This window comes from Oncorhynchus clarkii, chromosome 17 (assembly GCF_045791955.1).
Source record: "Oncorhynchus clarkii lewisi isolate Uvic-CL-2024 chromosome 17, UVic_Ocla_1.0, whole genome shotgun sequence".
In the NCBI taxonomy this organism is placed as follows: Eukaryota; Metazoa; Chordata; class Actinopteri; order Salmoniformes; family Salmonidae; genus Oncorhynchus; species Oncorhynchus clarkii.
The window spans coordinates 64,682,681-64,704,204 of NC_092163.1; the positions used below are offsets into that span (position 1 = coordinate 64,682,681).

The 21,524-nt window shown below is 41.4% G+C and overlaps 1 protein-coding gene across 1 annotated transcript; it reads left to right on the forward strand.

Annotated features, from left to right (window-relative positions):
• Window positions 1–2,258: 2,258 nt before the first annotated feature.
• LOC139369881 (macrophage-stimulating protein receptor-like) lies at window positions 2,259–20,822 on the forward strand. Its single transcript, XM_071109163.1, has 21 exons — window positions 2,259–2,535; window positions 4,562–5,894; window positions 10,685–10,861; window positions 10,992–11,114; window positions 11,229–11,399; window positions 11,669–11,829; window positions 12,782–12,917; window positions 13,149–13,285; window positions 14,034–14,213; window positions 14,367–14,466; window positions 14,593–14,811; window positions 14,975–15,115; window positions 15,286–15,439; window positions 15,637–15,726; window positions 15,906–16,124; window positions 16,353–16,433; window positions 16,732–16,913; window positions 17,057–17,166; window positions 17,361–17,526; window positions 17,694–17,830; window positions 20,139–20,822. Exons 2-21 carry the CDS (start codon window positions 4,674–4,676, stop codon window positions 20,368–20,370), a joined length of 4,137 nt encoding a protein of 1,378 aa, XP_070965264.1. The 5' UTR covers window positions 2,259–2,535; window positions 4,562–4,673; the 3' UTR covers window positions 20,371–20,822.
• The last annotated feature ends 702 nt before the right edge of the window (window positions 20,823–21,524 follow it).

A 21,524-nucleotide genomic window follows, 5' to 3' on the forward strand; every position in this document is an offset into this window, starting at 1 on the left:
TTTCAGCAAACTTAACATGTGTAAATATTTGTATGAACATAAGATTCAACAACTGAGACATAAACTGAACAAGTTCCACAGACATGTGACTTACAGATGGAGTAATGTGTCCCTGAACAAAGGGGGTTGTCAAAATCAAACCACCAACGCCATTAAGTACTGCAGTGCATCTCCTCCTCATGGACTGCACCAGATTTGCCAGTTCTTGCTGTGAGAAGTAACCCCACTCTTCCACCAAGGCACCTGAAAGTTCCCGGACATTTCTAGCGGGAATGGCCCTAGCCCTCACCCTCCGATCCAACAGGTCCCAGACGTGCTCAATGGGATTGAGATCCGGGCTCTTCGCTGGCCATGGCAGAACACTGACATTCCTGTCTTGTAGAAAATCACGCATAGAATGAGCAGTATGGCTGGTGGCATTGTCTGCTGGAGGGTCATGCCAGGATGAGCCTGCAGGAAGAGTACCACATGAGGGAGGAGGATGTCTTCCCTGTAACGCACAGCGTTGAGATTGCCTGCAATGACAAGCTCAGTCCGATGATGCTGTGACACACCGCCCCAGACCATGACGGACCCTCCACCTCCAAATCGATCCCGCTCCAGAGTACAGGCCTCGGTGTAATGCTCATTCCTTCGATGATAAACGCGAATCCGACCATCACCCCTGGTGGGACAAAACCGCGTCTCGTCAGTGAAGAGCACTTTTTGCCAGTCCTGTCTGGTCCAGCGACAGTGGGTTTGTGCCCATAGACAACGTTGTTGCCGGTGATGTCTGGTGAGGACCTGCCTTACAACAGGCCTACAAGCCCTCAACCCAGCCTCTCTTAGCCTATTGAGGACAGTCTGAGCACTGATGGAGGGATTGTGCGTTCCTGGTGTAACTTGGGCAGTTGTTGTTGCCATCCTGTACCGGTCACGCAGGTGTGATGTTCGGATGTACCGATCCTGTGCAGGTGTTGTTACACGTGGTCTGCCACTGCGAGGACGATCAGCTGTCTGTCCTGTCTCCCTGTAGTGCTGTCTTAGGCATCTCACAGTACTGACATTGCAATTTATTGCCCTGGCCACATCTGCAGTCCTCATGCCTCCTTGCAGCATGCCTAAGGCATGTTCACGCAGATGAGCAGGAACCCTGGGCATCTTTCTTTTGGTGTTTTTCAGAGTCAGTAGAAAAGTCCTTTTAGTGTCCTAAGGTTTCATAACTGACCTTAATTGCCTACCGTCTAAGCTGTTAGTATCTTAATGACTATTCCACAGGTGCATGTTCATTAATTGTTTATGGTTCACTGAACAAGCTTGGGAAACATTGTTTAAACCCTTTACAATGAAGATCTGTGAAGTTATTTGGATTTTTACGAATTATCTTTGAAAGACAGGGTCCTGAAAAAGGGGCGTTTATTTTTTTGCTGAGTTTATATAAGCAAACCAGATGGCACCATTTTCTTGTTTTGTTTAATTTATGGATATCCAATACTCGGATACTCAACATAATTTGCAAACGAAGCATGTGTTTAGTGAGTCCACCAGATCAGAGGCAGTAGGGATGACAGGGATGTTCTCTTGATTAGTGTGTGAATTAGTCCACTTTCCTGCATGCTAAGCATTCGAAATGTAATGAGCACTTTTGGATGTCAGGGAAAATGTATGGAGTAAAAAGTACATTTATTTTTTCTTTAGGAATGTAGTGAAGTAAAAGTAAAATTGTCATATATATACTAAAGTACAGATACCCCCCCCAAAAAAATATAATTTAAAGTACTACTTAAGTACTCTACTCCACTGTTAATTTGTGCCACAGGTCTAGCTTGTAGATCTGCCAACATTTTACAAATGTTCCTAGCGATTAGTGACTTAATATTAGGATAAATAATACATGTGTTATGAAATGTAATGTGTAGGTGTTCATGTCTGAATACAACACATTGTGAGAATTTTGTCTGTAGGCTATCATAGGACAACTGACATCAGTAACTATTTAACCACATACAAGAGACAGATTTTTTTACCCCCTCTTTGGTAAGATTTTATTGTAAATTGTTTTTTAAATTGTTTTTATTTCGTTACTTTCAACAATTGCACATGGACTACTCATTCATATATTTATGTTAAATCCCCAAAAGTTTTTTTTCTTTGTAAATAAATGAATAGGAAATACATTTTTGAAGTCAAGTGGCAAGCTTCATCAATTTCACTATCATTTTATGCACTTGGCAGATGCTACACTGTATTACTAGTGCGCGCCAAGAGGAGGGGCGTGCGTTCCCTCATTTTAGGAGTACTGCATGTCGTCTATGGTTCAACTTGTGCATGGAATTATTAAGAACTGTTTACATTTTTGAATATACTTTTTTGAATAGGGTAGGCTATATTATTTGGGAAAATTCAGGCTCATGTAATGCTGTATTAGAATCAATAGGCCTATCGGTGGAGTGAAAAAGTAGGCTTACATGTTAAAGTCCGCGCGCCGTCAAGAGTTTGGCAATGCAGTCAGAGCCAAATGAGAGATTCGTGATCTATTTTCATTAGCTCAAACAGGTAAGTAAAATCGTAAAATGCTTTATATAATTTGAGATGAGTTTCCTCGTTCTCCCTCCTCACCCAGCTATACTGTGATTTAGACATCGAATGAATTCAATTTGGATTCAGAAGAAGGTTATATTCACACTGATATGATTTAATAATCTGAAATATAATATACGCTTTTCTATGATAGATTCCCAGTAACTGGTCTACATTGGGTGTTTCAAACCTCCCACTGGGCACAGACGTCAATTCAACTTCTATTCGGCGTTGGTTCAATTTAATGTAGTTGAAATGACGCTGATTCAGCCAGGGAGTGTGTGTCAACTGTGTTGTCTCTACTCCACTTGAAGGACAACATTCTTTCTGTTTATATTGTTTTTGTCAGTTTTAGAACTAGGTTGAGATATGCTGAAAACAAATAATATATATAATATTGTATTGACAACTACTGTATGTATTTACCTGGTTTTATGGAGGAATTGTGTACCTCAACTGTTTTATGATGATATACACATGGCATTTCCTACAAGTCAGATAAACTCGTATTGCCTTATTGCATGTTTAACAGGGCAGCTGTGAGAATTATAAACCTATTAATCACATCGCAGTTTAGTTGGATAGCTAATACATTAGTGCTATTGGAGATGTTCCCAGGCAGACTCATGGCTCAGACAGTTGACCAAGCTGCATAGACAAAGTACTGTACTCCACTGTATTCATTGATACATAGCCTATTCTAATGCTCTACTCTCCTAATGACATTTGTAGAAAGAACCTGAAAAGGCTAAGGTAATGCTATTTGTGACTTTTCAATGACCAAAACCAGATTACAATGCATCACATGCCTACCTAAAAATGGCAATGAATGGAAACTCAATTTCAAACCTTTGGTTTATTAACCATGAGCATGCAGAAAGTCAATCAGTCCTATTAATATGTATACCCATGTCCCTTCTGGTTTTAAACACTAAACCTCAGTTGGTTTGACATGAAGTTGCAGGTGTTATAATGTAACATGTACACCAGTGCAATTCAATGAATTATTGATGTTGTATATTATTGATGTTGTATATTTCCAATTTTCAATCAAGTCTAAAGGCAAATTATTATAGGTATTTTTACTGTATCATGAAGATTATTATATACCGGTAGTTAACCTCCTTATAATTATTCTGTTGTTGAAATTGCACAACACGTTTTTGAGAAGCTCCCATGTTCATGTGGGACTTAGAAGGCACGTATTGTATGACCATCTTTCTCCCAGAAAGGCACGTAGTGGTTGTGACAGGAATGCAAAGTAGAGAGGCCCAGGTCCCTGAGTGCCACATTGCTATGATGTGTCCAGTTAAACATCAACCCAGGGGATCAGGCTCAATTAAAATGCAGAATGTCCAGGGGACATGGAGTGCTTTGGTCAACTTCAGTACTAGCTGTAATTGATGAGCAATTATGTATTTCAACCCATTCATCATTTGAATGTAAAGACCTCTAGGAAAATTAAAATCTCCAGGGAGATTACTATTCTATTGAATTAGAAGAAGTCTGGATTATTGATCTGTATTGAGCTAGAAAGACAGAGGGTTTGAATTACTATAGCCTTCGTATGAGAACACATTGGGATAGATGCTTTTTGACATTTCTAGGGCTTTTACATTATTAGGTTGTGAGGACAGAGGACAGAGCATGACATTTTTAGGCACTTTATGAAATAATTCAGATTGTTAATTAAGAAAAGGTTTCACAGACACATACTGTGTAATACCAACACAGCTCTCTTTGGCTACCGGTATCTAAACATTTCCTATATTTATTTACATTCCCTTCCTTATTTACTATGATTCAGCAGAAGCTTTTAACATTGGCTCTTTATCACCACACGTCTCTTCATCACTGTCTCTCTCATATTTGGCTTGACCAGAAAGTACTCAGCTCTTTGTTTTTTAGATAAAATCCCATTATGTTTACAGTTTAGGAGTCATATTGACTGCAATCTTGTGGACTGTCTGGGTGTCCTACTTTAATAATTCATCTTTTTTAGTCTCTTCAGAGATCTGCAGCTGGTCTCAATAAGGATGACATTGTCCAACCATCAGACCTGGAGGTAACCCAAAGACGTCAGTGCTCCCTTCTCTCTGTGTCCCAGATTGGAGATGGTCCACTGGGCCACCCAGTGGTTGACATGTGTCTGGCTCCAGACTGTCCTGGCCTCTGCGTTGGACACCTGTCCCTCCACAGCCCCTAGCCCTGTCAACTTCTCTGTGGCCTACACCATGCCCTTCTTCCAAACAAAAAGCCCCATCCAAAACATAGTGACCAACTCAATATACCAGGAAGTGTATGTTGCATCTCAGAATGTGGTCGAAGCTGTGAACATGAGTTTGGAGAAGGTGTGGGAGCTTCCTACAGGCCCTGTGGGCAGCCCTGAGTGTAAGATTTGCAATTTGTGTGATGTTGACAAGGATCCCAACTTCCTAGAGAACACTGACAATGAAGTATTGTTGTTGGATACGTTCTTTATGTATTTATATTCTTGTGGGAGTTCTCAATATGGTGTGTGCCATTTTCACCAACTTAAGACAGATGGACAAGCACCCAATAAGAATTCTTCAAAATGTTTATTCAGAAAAGAATCTAACTCTGCTGCCTATTGCCCTGACTGCCTTGCCAGCCCGCTGGGCACCAAAGTCACCATGGTGGAGGAGGGGCAGACTGTATACTTTTTTGTGGCTGCCACTGTCAATGACAGTGTTACACAGAGATATGGCAGGAAGTCCATATCAGTGCGCCGACCATTGGCAACAGAAGATGGGTTCTACAGCGATGTGCGGGGACTGACCGTTCTGCCTAACCTGCGCAGGACCTACAACATTGAGTATGTCTACAGCTTCTTCACCCAGGAGTTTGTCTACTTCCTGTCCGTCCAGAGAGAGAGCCCTGACCAGGAGTTCTCCCCGTTTCAGACTCGGCTGGGCCGCCTGCCGAGGAGCGAGTGGGAGATGAGAAGATACCGGGAGGTGGTTCTGGAGTGCCGTTTCGAACCCAAGCGGAGGAGGAAGAGGAACACGGTGAGCGGGAGCGAGGCCTTTAAGGATGTGGTTTACAATGTGGTGCAGGCAGCCCACTTTGGGAAGGCAGGCAGGGAGCTGGCAGATGAACTAGGGGCAGAGGAAGAGGATGACATCCTGTATGGAGTGTTCGCTGTCACAGATGACAACGGGGTCACAGAGCATGACTCAGCCCTCTGTGCCTTTCCCATGGACAACGTGAACAAGGCTATCGATGACGGGGTGGATGACTGCTGTAAGTCCGGCCCAGAGCAGCTGTCCCGGGGACTGTGCCACTTCCAGGCCTGCGAGAGCTGTCCTCATGAGGTGAGTTCACCAGCCCACCCACTCAACACTCACACAGGTTTCTCCAGAGAGGTGTTGATAAATTGTGTTATATACTGTATGTATATTCCGTCTGTTCAGTATGTCTCCAAAATGCATATATAGCATGTAGTTTTTCGCTTACAGGCTTACTGCACTCTAATATTTGTGACAGACTGAGTAAACGTTAGTTTGGCTGCTTGAGCAGTACAGAGAGGAAGCCCAGATGCGTGCGTACATGCCTGGCTGGACTGGTAAAATGAAGACTTGTCTGTGAAGTCAGTGAGAGTGGGTGATCCACTGATAACTATATAAAAAAAGTTTTACAAAAGTGTGAAACAGTGTAAAGGATAATGAGTGCACCAGGAGATAAGTGGGAGCTGTCTGTAGGACTGGAACATTCTGTACTCCTTTTATGGCAGTAATCCAGATTATTTTAACAGCTCTCATTCCTGTGTAGATGAAGATATAAGATCATTTGTATATTCTACAGTACATTTGGAAGGTATTCAGACCCCTTGACATATTCCATATTTTGTTACGTTACATCCTTATTCTACGAAAATTGTATTCTACATTTTTTCAAATTTATAAATTTATAAAAAATAATACCTTACATACAGTACCAGCCCAAAATTTGGACACACCTACTCATTCAAGGGTTTTTCTTTATTTTTTACTATTTTCTACTTCGTAGAATAATAGTGAAGACTTCAAAACTATGAAATAACACATATGGCATCATGTAGTAACCAAAAAAGTATCAAACAAATCAAAATATATTTTATATTTGAGATTATTCAAGGTAGCCACCCTTTGCCTTGATGACAGCTTTGCCCAGATGACACATCCATAAGGCTTAATCAAAATTATTCTGTTGTCAGCTAATATTTTGTCTATTCAATTTAGTGAATAGCATTGGTGTTTAGTATGAGGTTTTCAGCATGAAATATCCTTTATATATTTTGTACACAATTTTATTTATTTTACAATGTCAATATGTATGTTTTGTCAATGTTTGGGCATCAAATCAGTGGCAGTTGTGATGTTTTTGTTTGGTTTATAATGCCATTGATGAGTAGATGTGTTTTTTTTTCTCAGTAAAAAGGCAATTTTCTCTTGAACCATATGGCCTATCTATTAAAAACTCAGGGACAATATGGACACTGATATAAAAAATGAATAGTATATATGAATATATATATATATTTTAAGTTATTCAAGTATAAATTACAAAATTTACCATAGATTGCTATAGATTTTCTGTTCATTACCAAAATACCTGAAGATTCTGGTAACTTTGGTAAACTAACGGTAGCTTTGCAACCCTACTTCTGACTCCTTAACTCCTCTAGGGAGCAATCAATTTGTCCGGAAGCTATTTTCTTAGGATGTAAAACTGCTTTATGGAAAAAGGACACACCATTATTCCAACACAAGAAAACAGCTGAAAAGGAACAGGATTTTGGACAGAGGCCAATGTATTTGGGAGTTAGTTAGCTTTTAAACTTGTTTCCAGATATGTGTCTTTGAATAAATGTCTCATGGCACATGTACTTTAACAGTGCCTTTGGCAATGTTCTATTGTCAGTCAAATGAATGTTATGCCTCATTAATCTGGCAATTAAACAACATTTTTGATTGTCACCGTGATATATAGGCGTAAGGCCGAGACAATAAGAAGACACAGTGGCAGAATAAATTCATCCACACCTTTGTTTCATCACAAAACCGGAGAGCAACATCTGCCTGGTGAAGTCCACAAAACAAACAGTTACATGGTCAAGCAAGTTAATATTTCCAACATTTTCAGACTACTAAACAACTATTGATTTAGAACCAGAGAAAGTTACTGCAAGTCGCAAAGAAAACAGGAGCTGCCTCCACTAATTCCAGCAGCATTTCAACGTCAATATTTCCACATCATCAAATCACCTATGTTTAGTCTAATACAGTGACAACTAAGATACCAAAAAACGATTTAGCCCAATCAACGTAATCTAAATATGATATGGCTGTCCATGGTACTGATTAACATGTTGACTCACCCTGAAACGCCAATGCCATCGTCCTCTCTTTTATGACTCTGTCATACAGTACACACTTTTAGTTTTAGTTGTCCTAGGTTACCTGGTTAAAATGCTTGCTCGTTAGTCTAACTTCCTTTGATGGGCAATGACGCGCCAGGCCAGCTAGTTTAACATTAGCCTACTACCTCTAGCTACATTTTGAACTTCCATCCTCTCAGGCCAGGGACACAATATATGAATTTATGGTTAGATCAGAATCACCATTATAATAATTTGCCAGTACGGAGAATTAAGTAAAACCACTAGTCCAAATCCCTATCTCGATCCATGGGTAATTTAGGAAAGGGACGATTTTAGCTAGCTAGTTAGCCACCGGAGGACAACAACACAATGAGATGCAATAATTACATTTTTTTCTGTAAATTACGTTTGGCTTGTGATTGGTTTGAAGCCAAATCCAAACTGGCATCAGATAGAGTGCGTACACATACTGAGACAGAGGGGTGCTGTTTCGCTCAATACTGAGACAGAGGGGTGCTGTTTCGCTCAATCGGATGCTTTTCCAGGGAGATACATTCAGCCTCCTACAAACTGAAGGAAGCCTGGCCATGAACCTCCTTGAATGTGGAATGTTCCTGTAAGGCCATTGGAGAGTTTGACATTTAGCCACATTATGTGCATCAGATAACTATTGACTAAATTTAGAGGTTCCAATGATATTGAAGATGGTTGACAGCTTGAAATGTTGTCTTTGCCAGATTCATTAGCGAAGTATTATGCCAAATTAAGAACTTGCCAACAAACTCCTGTCATCCACTATTAGTCACACTTGACATTAAATGGGTGGATGAACGAAAATCCTTCATTAGATTCTCATTCTGCAATACTGTAATTCTAGGTGAAGGCAACTGAGGCCACCTCTACCATGTTTTACAGTACTTTTCTGTTCCTGTGTGTTTTCACAATTCAGGGCAGGAGTGGCCTGCCAGCTGGAATTTACAGGAATCTGAAATCCTGGCCCCTCCCTCTCCAACAGTAGCTCATAGCTGATACCAATAACCCTGCTTCTCACAAGAACAACTACACTTCCTTTTAGTGTCATTACCTGTTGTGTAGTAGGCATTATTGAAGTGGATATATTTTGTTATGTGGTCAGATGACTTGAAAACAGAGCCCTTTGGCCACACATACCAGTGGTGGTTTGGTGCTCGAAAAACAGATGCATATGCAGAAAATAACCTCATACCTACTGCAAAATATGGTGTTTTGGGATTATTTTGCTTTCACTGGTCCTGGGGGCCTTGTTAAGGTCAATTGCATCAAGAACTTTTCCAAGTACCAGGACATTTTTGTCAAAAACCTAGTTATCTCTGCCAGGAGGCTGAAACTTGGCCACAAGTGGATCTTCCAGCAAGAGAAATAACCCCAAACACACAACAAAATCTACAAAGGAATGGTAAATTGACCACAAATCAACATTTTGCAATGGCCATCTCAGTTTCTGGACTTGAACCCCATTGAAAACCTGTAGTTTGAATTGAAGAGGGTAGTCCTTAATCGCACACTAAGAATATCAAGGATCTGGAAAGATGGAGGAATGGTCTCTCTGTTTGGAGGAATGGTCTAGGATCCCTCCCAATGTGTTCTCCAATCTCATAAAACATTTGACAAAAATGCTCAGTGTCACTATCCTCGCATGCGGAGGTTATTAGTTGTCAAACAAAACCTCTGACCAATTGTATTAGTATTAAAATGTAAATAATTAAAATAATAAAATGTGTAAAAATGTTTGCTCATCTTTATCAAGGGTGCCAATAATTTGGGACCCGACTGTATAATTTGAAGTCTGTTTCAGTGTACTATTACTGGCCCATTGCATTGAGTGCTTACCGTTGTCTGGTTATTGCCTCACTGTCTGCCCTCTACCTCCAGCACACCCAGATGTTGTGAAACCATGGAAATAAACCCACCTTAACCAATCTTTTCCTAGTACAGTATTGTGGGAGAAAACACCTTTTTTTACAAGTTCCCGAGACAGTCAGAAAAAACACTCTGATCATACGACATATTACATTTTGTGTCAGTAGTACAGATACTGATTCCCAAACACCACAAGCAGTTATGTTGAACTAATGAGTATATACTGTTCCTTAGCTATATCCTTCTTCTTCTAGTTTTTGATTCAACTGCCTTTTTGGAGAATTCCTAATTTGCACAACAGCTTGTGTGCATATTCTTGACTGTTGTAACTTGAAATCTGAGACAATGATTGCTTCGTTATCATGTTATTTGTACCTCTTTAGATGGATCGAATAATAGGTTTAATTGTACCACGTCAGAGTGATCACTAGAATATAGTAGCGCTATGAATCACTGTGGCCTCTGAGGCCAGACACGTTACAACTTTTTCTTCCTTGTTCACTTGGCATCAGAAAAGCTGCTCATCTAGTTCCTTGTTCCTAGAACTTTCATGCCACATTTGTTTACAAAACAACAGCAGTAGGCTGTAGTGCCTCAAGGCCTGATGTCAAGTACCCTCATATACTGCCCTACGTTTACTAAAGCACTTTAGCCAACAGGTTGGAGCTGGAGGGCTTTTGTTACAAAATGTGAACACAATTTGTACATGCATCAAGATAATATATTTTTTTTGCTTTCTGTTATTTACACTCTTAGAAAAAAGGATTGCAAAAGTATTCTCCTGGCCCTACTAAAAATGTACATCGTCTCCCTATCTACTATGGCCTATCTCCCTGTTACTAGAGCATGGAGAACAACGCCACCTGCAGGGACCACCCCAGCATGGTGTCTAAGCCTTATTACAGAGTGGACCTCTTCAACAAGCAGATGAATGATGTCCTGCTCACCTCACTGCTGGTCACCACCATTGAGAACAAGACCGTGGCACACATTGGCACCTCCACTGGACGGCTCCTGCAGGTATGGAGGGGGACAGAGAGCTCACAATAGTGTGTGATCCTGATCCATTTGATCTAATGAATAAAAAATGTGAACACAGTCCAGCCCTTCTTTGATAGATTACTAACTATCTGCTCTGTCTCTTTGTCAGCTTGTTTTGAGAAGATCAAGCCCTACTATCTTTGCTAATTACACCTTGGTAGAGAACCAGAGGGTCTCCTCCATTGCTGCTGTGTACTCGTCAGAATCTCTACTGTTTGTGGTTGGAGACAAGGTATGGAAAAGCCTGTTCAAAATCTGTTACAGTTAGTAAATACACTGTACACAGTAATCAAAGTGACTCTTTGATTTGATCAAAGTTAATCAAATCTCTCTCTTTGGCTGTTAGGTGATCCAGGTGCCTCAGAGGGGGCCAGGCTGCCAGCACTTCATGACCTGTGCAATGTGCCTGATGGCCCCTGAGTTCATGGGCTGTGGCTGGTGCTCTGGAGTGTGCTCTTGGAAGGAGGAGTGCAGTGGCCGCTGGAGGAATGAGTCTTGCCCCCCTGGTATCACCGGGGTGAGAAGAACTGGGGAGAGGGATGTGTTTGTTTAATGCAGTTTAGATTGGAGCAATTAGCTTCCCACCAATACCATGGTTGTTAATGCTGGCTAGAAATGTCATTAGTCATATGCATGTTTGGTTATCCTAAAGATATGTTTGAGATTGTCCATATTCACAGATTACCTGAGCATAACGTGACCATAACGTTGTATTTGTATGTGGTTATTATGCTAAGTTGTTATTGTTGGTCATATGCTGAGTCTGTTTGTTCCTGTTTGGTTTAGTTCTTCCCCAAGATGGCTCCCCCTGATGGTCAGTCAGAGCTGACTCTGTGTGGCTGGGAGTTCCAGTCTCCCCTGAGGCCTGCCATCAGCTCCAGAACCCACCTGGTCAGACTGGGACAGACAGCCTGTGCTGTGCTGCCACTGAAGAGCAACAACACACAGTAGGCTTTTTCACACTTCATTGTTCTTCGTCCAAGACAAAGACTGGCCCTGGGTTAACTTAGCCTGTTTTCCCACAAGCAGGATTAACTGAAACCAAATGTCACTTTTCTGGAGTAGCAAATTCAAATTAGGTAACAGTAGAACTCTGTGATTGGCTAGCCCCGAAAAGTCGGTGCTAATCCTCCTCCAAAGCAGGGCCAGCTAGTCCTGGGCCAAGGTTGGTGCTAGCCCACTTTAGAATGTTTAAGTGTAGATACTCTCTTAGCCCTGGACTAAGTTTGAACTCTCTCAGTGAGTACCACTCACTATGACAGAGATACACAGTGAATCATATTAGACATATTGACTTAAACTGAGTATACCAAACATTAGGAACACTTTCCTAATATTGAGTTGCATCCCCGCTTTTGCCCTCAGAACAGCCTCAATTCATTGGGGCATGGACTCCACAAGGTGTTGAAAGCATTACAAAGGGATGCAGGCCCATGTTGACTCCAATGCTTCCCACTGTTGTGTCAAGTTGGCTGGATGTCCTTTGGGTGGTGGACCATTCTTGATACACACAGGAAACTGTTGAATCTGAAAAACCCAGCAGCATTGCAGGTCTTCACCCTCTGAATGACACACATACATAATCCATCTCTCAATTGTCTTAAGGCTTAATCTACACTGATTGAAGTGGATTTAACAATTGACATCAATAAGGGATCATAGTTTTCACCTGGATTCACCTGGTCAGTCTATGTCATGGAAAGAGCAGGTGTTTTTAATGTTTTGTTTACTCAGTGTATACAGTAGGTTTATTATATGTAGGTAGGTTTTACTCAACTAGTAATGCAACATAGATGTTAATAAAACCGAAATGTATTCATGTCTCGTGGTGATTTCTGATGCATCAATGTTAATTTGACACTGACATATTGATGAGCCTGTTCTTGTGCCGCTCCTTAGCCTGGTGTGTAAGATTCGCTCTGGGGCCATTGAGCTGTCCAAACCAGTTAACATCACTGTAGAGGTGCAAGAGGGGAAGGTGGAGGGCCGCTACTCCATCGACGGGAACGCGGAGATGCCAGGATTTACCTTTGTGGTAATTTGAACCTACCGTTGATTTAACTGCTTAGTTGTAGTTGGGTGATTCATTTAATTATGCCTCTGTTAATAATAAAATATATTATTGCATGTAACAGAAACATATTGTAAATATCAAGTGAGTTTGGAAGTATCCTCTGTTGTACATACAAAGTCACCATCACATTATCAGCAATACTTGATGAATGGCCTTTTGATTAAATTGGGGACATTTTGCTCCCTCTGGCAGATTCCCAACATCACAGAGATCCAGCCCAACTACGGGCCTCGTGTTGGGGGAACTCTGATCACTGTGACTGGGCCTCACCTGGACGCTGGGAAGACCAGAAGGGTCACTCTGAATGGAGAGCCCTGCCCAATCACCAGGTGGGCAGATGCAGTTACTGGTTATGTTATTATGTCTCTCTTGTGATGGTTTCACCCAAGTCTGTTTTCTCTAACCTGGACTTCTAAAATACCTGACTGTACACTCTTAGAAAAAAAGGTTCCAAAATTGTTCTTCCGCTGTTCCCATAGGATAATCCTTTTTGGTTCCAGGTAGAACCTTTTTTGGTTTCAGATAGAACTATTTTGTGTTCCATATAGAACCCTCTGTGGAAAGCATTCTACATGGAACCCAAAAGGATTCTACCTGAAACCAAAAATGGTTCTTCAAAGGGTTCTCCTATGGGGACAGCTGAAAAACCCTTTTAGGATCTAGATAGCACCTTTTTTTCTATGAGTTTATGACATAATTCACTGTCTACTATTTACCTGTGAGAGCCGCATGCTTGTCCCAGCTTTTGTTTGTACAGTAATGTCAGTATTGGAAACTGATTTTGATCTGACTGTGCTCAGACTACTTATTATAACTTTTTTTTTGTTTTTACCTTTAAACCTTTCAATTACAGGGAGTGAATGAAAAACTAGTTGTTTTGATGACTAACTCACTGTGGGGGAAATATATAGATATTTTTTTTCAAAAAGTCTACCAGTATATCTTTTAAGTTGTCTGTTAAACTTTTTAATGTGTCAGATGTGAAAGCCACATGTAGAGTGAGGTGAACCTACATCCTATAGTATTGCCTGTAGGAGCACTAACCCTGGACTTTCCCTCTACTCCACCGGTCTCCAGTGTCACAGCGCCCAGAGGGAACATGTCCTCAATCATCTGTCTGTCTCAGCCCATCTCGGAGGTGAGGGATGTCCCCCTCAGTGTGTTCATAGACAAGTCCCCCGTCCTCACCACCAAGGTCTTCTACTACAAAGAGAACCCCGAGGTCACAGCCGTCCTCCCAGACTGTAGTTTTGACAGGTAGGCCAAGCCAGTGAGGCTTCTTCACTATATGGAATGACCCGTCTCAACGATCAGTGTTACCATCTCAACCATGAGATAAGGTTGAACGATCTAAGCCCTGCTGCTGGGTCTCTGTAAAATCTGTTATGTTATCGTCTCTCCACTCTCCAGGGGGTCAAAGATAATCATTGAGGGGAAGAACTTGGACTCTGTATACAGGACCATCATCCGCTTTAGGCCCAATGAGAGCCACCTGAAGCCTGTCACCAGAGTAAGATCTCGTTGGAAGATTATACTACCACATACTGTGTACATGATAGAGATGAAAACATGTTTTATCTCTATAGTATACATAATATAATCATATTCATACAGCTATTTTTATAATTCCCTCCAGGAGTGCAAAGGCAAGTCGTTGCCCACACGGATGGAGTGCATAACCCCTGCTTTCCCCCGGGAAGAGACAGAGGAAGGGGAGCTCTCCTTTGATATGGATGGAGCTGTTGGACTGTGGAATGGAGAGTTCTCCTACCACCCCTATGGCGAGCCAATACCCTTTGAAACTGACGGCCATGTACTTAGGCTGTATGCTGGACAAGATGAAGTGTCACTACATGTAAGTGCAACAGTGCCATAACAACAAAATGTTAATGGTGTCATGTCTATTTGACTGCAACTTACTGTCAGAAGGAGTAAGAATACTGTTTTTATTGCTTACATACTGTTTAAACCTTTTCAAGAAGAAAAACTCAGAACTCTTTTTTTCTTCACCCTCACAGCACCAGAAACTGAATCTTGTGAGTTCCTGCATGACAATCACTATGACAGTGGGAGGAGTGGATTGTGACGCGAAAGTTCTGGACAATGAAATCACCTGCAGGATCCCTAGAAACGTAACCATCAGTGGACTGCCTGTGAAGGTAAGTTAGTAACATGGAAACTATCTTGTCCATTCAACATTAGAGTATGTCAACAGCTTTACATAGATTCATGCAATAAACATCCTACTATTGGGTTTTCCCTAAATATGTGTTTAAGTGAGGAAAACCAGACAGTAGTCTGGCAGCAGTCTTGATCTATCCTCCCCCAGATTTCCATCAATGGGCAGGTTCACAACGTTGGGACAGTGGTCCTGGTCAGTAACCACTACATGGTGGGCATCGTACTGGGGATACTGGGGGCCCTGGTGGCGGGGGCCGTGCTGGCCTTCGTAGTCATGAAGCACCTGAGGAAGCAGAAGAAAGGTGGGTTTCCATGTCTGTCTGGACTTTAATCAGGCCATCTTACACAACCCCATGACTGGTAATGAGGATGTCTTATGCAACTGGTTTCAGTAGGACATCCACAGTCGTGCACAGTGACAGCGGTAGCTAACATTGTCTTGTTGACTTTTGATGCGGTTCCCTACTCCCTTGGTTTATGATTGAAAACTAATTTCCAGCCTCTCAGGTGGAGACCCGTTTGGCTCATAACCACAACCGCCCCGGCAGCAGTAGTGTGGAATTGTCACCTGTAGGGGACTACAGAAGAGGTGAGACTGTAATTGGCTAATATCATATTTTATGTAGGGGATCTATCAATCCATTTTGTCTCGTTCAATTTCTATTCTTAGGTTTCAACAACAGTGGTTGAAATCTACACATACTGACATAAATTAATTATCTACACATGCTGAAGGAACTCTACTGACCTTGCCCCTCACCACTCTAGTAGTCCTGCCTCAGAGGCCAAGTTCGGCTCTGGGAAGCCCAGTGGTGTTCCCCAGCCCGGCCTATGCTGCAGGCAGCATGGACCCCACCCTCACCCCCCTCATGCCCCCTGAGAAGATCTCCATCTCCAGCTTTAGACCAGAGCTCCTGGAGGAGGTGAAGGACGTGCTGATCCCAGCAGACATGCTCATCGTCCAGCACCACCAGATCATCGGCAAGGGTCAGTCTCATTACAGTGTGTACAGCACACAGAGTGCTTTTTAATCAAATGCATATAGGCTACTACTCCCATACTACCTTGACTGATGGATAGAGGGTGTTATTATAGCATATAAATCAGCAATTTTAAAGTTCATGGATCATAATAGGGACTCACACCGATGACGTGATATACAGTATGTCGTTGAATTTTGTTTCTGATGATAATAATGTTCTCTTATCTCACCAGGTCATTTTGGCACAGTTTACCATGGCTACTTCACAGACCATAACAACAGAGAAATCCACTGTGCAGTCAAGTCATTGAACAGTGAGCACCTCCTCCCTGATTCACAATGTTCTAGATCTGAACCAGGTGGACTGAGTATTAGTCACCTGTACATGTGACCAGCTGGGTAAACATGGAACAACCCTGCTCATACGCAGGAATAATTAAAAATGTACACTAGGTTTAATGTGGTTTGTTTAGGGTTTTTAAGCTTTATCTGTAAATGTTGACTGTTCATAAGCAGTTTTTACGTTCATTTATGTGTGTGCCCTGCATATGAGCATGCATTTGTGTGTGCGTGTGTTGTGCATGTGTCGTGCATGTGTGTGTGCCATATCAGGGATAACAGATGTAGAAGAGGTAGAGCAGTTTCTGAAGGAGGGCATCTTGATGAAGGGGTTCCATCACACCAATGTTCTCTCTCTGCTGGGCATCCTGTTGCCTCAGGAGGGGCTCCCCCTGGTGGTACTACCTTATATGAAGCACGGGGACCTCCGCCACTTCATACGCTGTGAGAAAAGGGTGAGGAAGCCGGCGCCAAACAGTAGCTACAATACAATGTTCACTTTTATCAGCATACAAGGGATCTCCTTAACACCTCAGTGATATATCTCAAGGCTTATGTGACCGACATCTTTATTGTGTGGTATTGATTCTTCCTATAGAACCCCACGGTGAAAGACCTGATTGGCTTTGGGCTTCAGGTTGCCAAGGGGATGGAGTACTTAGCACATATGAAGTTTGTGCACAGAGACCTCGCAGCACGCAACTGCATGTAAGTCAGGGTTGAGCAGTCACTTCAGTTCTCTTTGACTGGGGCTAGTCACCACTTTAAACTATACATTAGTCCTGACATAAGCAAACTGGTTTTATTTTACTTAGCAATGCTACTGTACTATAGTTGCAGGCTTGCTTTCACAGATCACCAATCTGTGACCCTTATGTTTGCCCTTACTATTGTCTGTGCAGGCTGGATGAGTCGTACACAGTGAAGGTGGCAGACTTCGGCATGGCCAGGGATGTGTTCGATAAGGAGTACTACAGTGTTCAGGACCACAGGAAGGCCAAGCTACCAGTCAAATGGATGGCCATTGAGAGCCTACAGACACAGAAATTCACTGCCAAGTCAGACGTAGTAAGTGAAGGAATTACTTTCTGATAACATAATAAGAATTAGGCAGCAGTTGTGGAATTAGGACTGGCTATTAATTACAGTGATACTACACAGCAATAAGAGCAACTTTATATTACACTCAAATCATTTCTCACCATGCTAACTTTCATCATGACCTCCTATTACAGTGGTCCTTTGGGGTTTTGATATGGGAGATGTTAACCAGAGGAGCAAGCCCCTACCCAGAGGTGGACCCCTATGACATCACACATTACCTGCTGAAAGGCAGGAGACTCCCCCAACCACAGTTCTGTCCTGACCCTTTGTAAGTAGTGGTAATGATAGTCTAGATAACAGTTAATTTTGTTGAAAATACTTCATAGTAGAACTCAAAAGAAAAAAATAAGCCCTTTTCAAAGTAAACAAATGATATGTCTATGGTAAATAATGGTTATACAGTAACATATATGCTTTAAAAAATCTGAAGGTTCTGGATGAATTTCCCACCTCTACAGTTGCAGCAAAGAGAACCAGGAAAGTATAGCCAGTAATTAAAGGATGTGGGAAAGGTTAACCTGCAGTGTTAAACCTGTAAATGTCCACCACACACATATCCAAATATTGTTAAGCAATGTCGTCTGGGAGTTAATGATCATCAATAGGCTTCACTTGAAAGATATCCTTAAACGCGCCCAAACGCACACACATTTACTGGTATGAGATTACATCTGAACGTCAATGTTTTTCCATGTGTCCTCATCCCATTATCAATGATACATCCAACAGTCTAATCTAATGTGTCCCTTCTCCCAGTGAAAAATAGGAAGTGTTGAAATACAGATTAACAATTGAGAGAACAACAGTTGAGTAGGATAGCAAAACATAATGGCTGACTTTTCTGTGTGGGGAAAAAACACGTCAAATATGTAAAAGCTATAAATCGTCTCCATATCGCTTTTAGTCGCATAGTCTTTTCGGTCCGTAAATTGAAATAAGTACATAGCCTGTACAATATTGTTTTATTTCAGTTAAGCAATTTGTACACTACCGTTCAAAAGTTTGGGGTCACTTAGAAATGTCCTTGTTTTCCATGAAAACATACATTAAATGAGTTAAAATTAATAGGAAATATAGTCAAGACATTGACAAGGTTATACATAATTGTGTCCTTCAAACTTTGCTTTCGTCAAAGAATCCTCCATTTGCAGTAATTACAGCCTTGTAGACCTTTGGCATTCTAGTTGTCAATTTGTTGAGGTAATCTGAAGAGATCTCACCCCATGCTTCCTGAAGCACCTCCCACAAGTTGGATTGGCTTGATGGGCACTTCTTACAGTCATACTGCTCCCACAACAATTCAATAGGGTTGAGATCCGGTGACTGTGCTGGCCACTCCATTATAGACAGAATACCAGCTGACTGCTTCATCCCTAAATAGTTATTGCATAGTTTGGAGCTGTGCTTTGGGTCATTGTCCTGTTGTAGGAGGAAATTGGCTCCAATTAAGCGCTGTCCACGGTATGGCATGGCGTTGCAAAATGGAGTGCCTTCCTTCTTCAAGATCCCTTTTACCCTGTACATATCTCCCACTTACCACCACCAAAGCACCCCCAGACCATCACATTGCCTCTACCATGCTTGACAGATGGCGTCAAGCACTCCTCCAGCATCTTTTCATTTTTTCTGCATCTCACAAATGTTCTTCTTTGTGATCCAAACACCTCAAACTTAGATTAGTCCCTGTAGATACTTTTTTCCAATCTTCCTCTGCCCAGTGTCTGTGTTCTTTTGCCCATCTTAATACTTTCTTTTTATTGGCCAGTCTGAGATATGGCTTTTTCTTTGAAACTCTGCCTAGGCCAGCATCCCGGAGTCGCCTCCTCACTGTTGACGTTGAGACTGATGTTTTGCGGGTATTATTTAATGAAACTGCCAGTTGAGGACTTGTGAGGCATCTGTTTCTCAAACTAGACACTCTAATGTACTTGCTCAGTTGTGCACCTGGGCCTCCCGGGGCCTTTCTCTTTCTATTCTGGTTAGAGCCAGTTTGCGCTGTTCTGTGAAGGGAGTAGTACGCAGCGTTGTACGAGATCTTCAGTTTCTTGGCAATTTCTCACATGGAATAGCTTTCATTTCTCAGAACAAGAATAGACTGACAAGTTTCAGAAGGAAGGACTTTGTTTCTGGCCATTTTGAGCCTGTAATCGAACCCACAAATGCTGATGCTCTAGATACTCAACTAGTCTTAAGAAGGCTTTATTGCTTCTTTAATCAGAACAACAGTTTTCAGCTCTGCTAACATCATTGCAAAAGGGTTTTCTATTGATTAATTAGCCTTTTAAAATTATAAACTTGAATTAGCTAACACAACATGCTATTGGAACACAGGTGTGATTGTTGCTGATAATGGGCCTCTGTAAGCCTATGTAGATATTCCATAAAAAATCTGACGTTTCCAGCTACAATAGTCATTTACAACATTAACAATGTCTACACTGTATTTCTGATCAATTTGATGTTTTTTTAATGGACAAAAACAAGGACATTCCAAACTTTTGAATGGTAATGTATGACTTGTACTTCTATTGTTAGAAGAAAGCCCCATAGTATGTTCTATATGGAACTCTCTCCAGGTATGCCATCATGCTGCAGTGCTGGGACCCAGACCCAGAGATGAGACCCAGCTTCGCAACGCTGGTGTCTGCTGTCCTGACCATCCTGTCTGGCCTTGAGGGGGAGCACTACATCAGCCTCAAGGTCACCTACGTCAATCTGGACCAGCCACGCCCCTACCCTGCCCTCACAGAGTCCGCAGATGAGTGTGATTCCTCAGACACTGAAGACACACGCTCAATGTCCTCCTGATGTCACATCAGGACAGGTACATGTAATACAGTATGGCTTGGTGCTATGAGCACAAGGGGCTCAGTTAGAAAGTCAAACTAAAGGTCGTCGTTTATCCTGGAGAAAATGACTTGTCTTTTACTACCTAGTGTTGAAAGTGTAGGGACTTGAATGGTCCTCCCCCGTTCACATTATAGTATATTACCTGGGAAAGCTTTTGGTAAATAATAACGGATGTAATGTCTATATGTTTTCTCTTAATTTTTTTGAGATGTAGTAATTATACTGTATATTTTGGATCATAATTTTACCAAACAAAATGTACCCTAATGTTTTAACAGTGATCTGTTATTATTCTGTTACTTTTATTTCATGCACAATGTGTTTTAGATAGTGTAATAAATTAACATATTTATTTGTTTATATACTCTTGTTCCTGTGAGATTTGAGTAAAATGGCTCATTTATGTAAAATTCCAATATGATAAGATATTAATTTATGTAATTTAAGTTTTAACATTTTCTACATTAGCTTCTTCCCATGTGGTGGTTTCACCCATTGTCACTCTACACTTACAGTAGATCATAGACAACTGACACTTGTGTAAACTGTCACTGGTAAATATGCAGCTGGGATATGCAAAAAACACATTTCCAATTCACACGTGTATGAATAAACGTGTACATGTGTGAAATAGGACAAATATAAGCACCCACCAAATTATAGTCCATCAGGATATTATTACTGACATTGAGAAAGGCTTCCACTAGAGGCCAGTGTTCTACTATATTTATGGAACGCTGGAAAAATATGGAGAAAATTCAGCACTTCTTTAATATGTGAATCACGTTGTATGAACACCATAAAGTAAAATAGAAATAACTCACTGAAAAACATGTAGTACATACCATATAGATAATATCCTTTCCATACTTTAAAATGGCATATCTATCTGTCTTTGTGAGTGCACACAGTGGTCATTAGCCAATTAGATTTGGCTGTTGTCATGAATTTAATAGGAAGAACAACCATAAAACACCCATCCAAAGATGAGCTGGATTTCTGTGGAAAGTAGCAACAAAAGTCACACAACAGTCCTGCTTCTTGCACACAAAAGGAATCCAAGACAAATAAAGAGGGAAATTAACATAAAGTCTATGTTTTTCCCAAGCTAC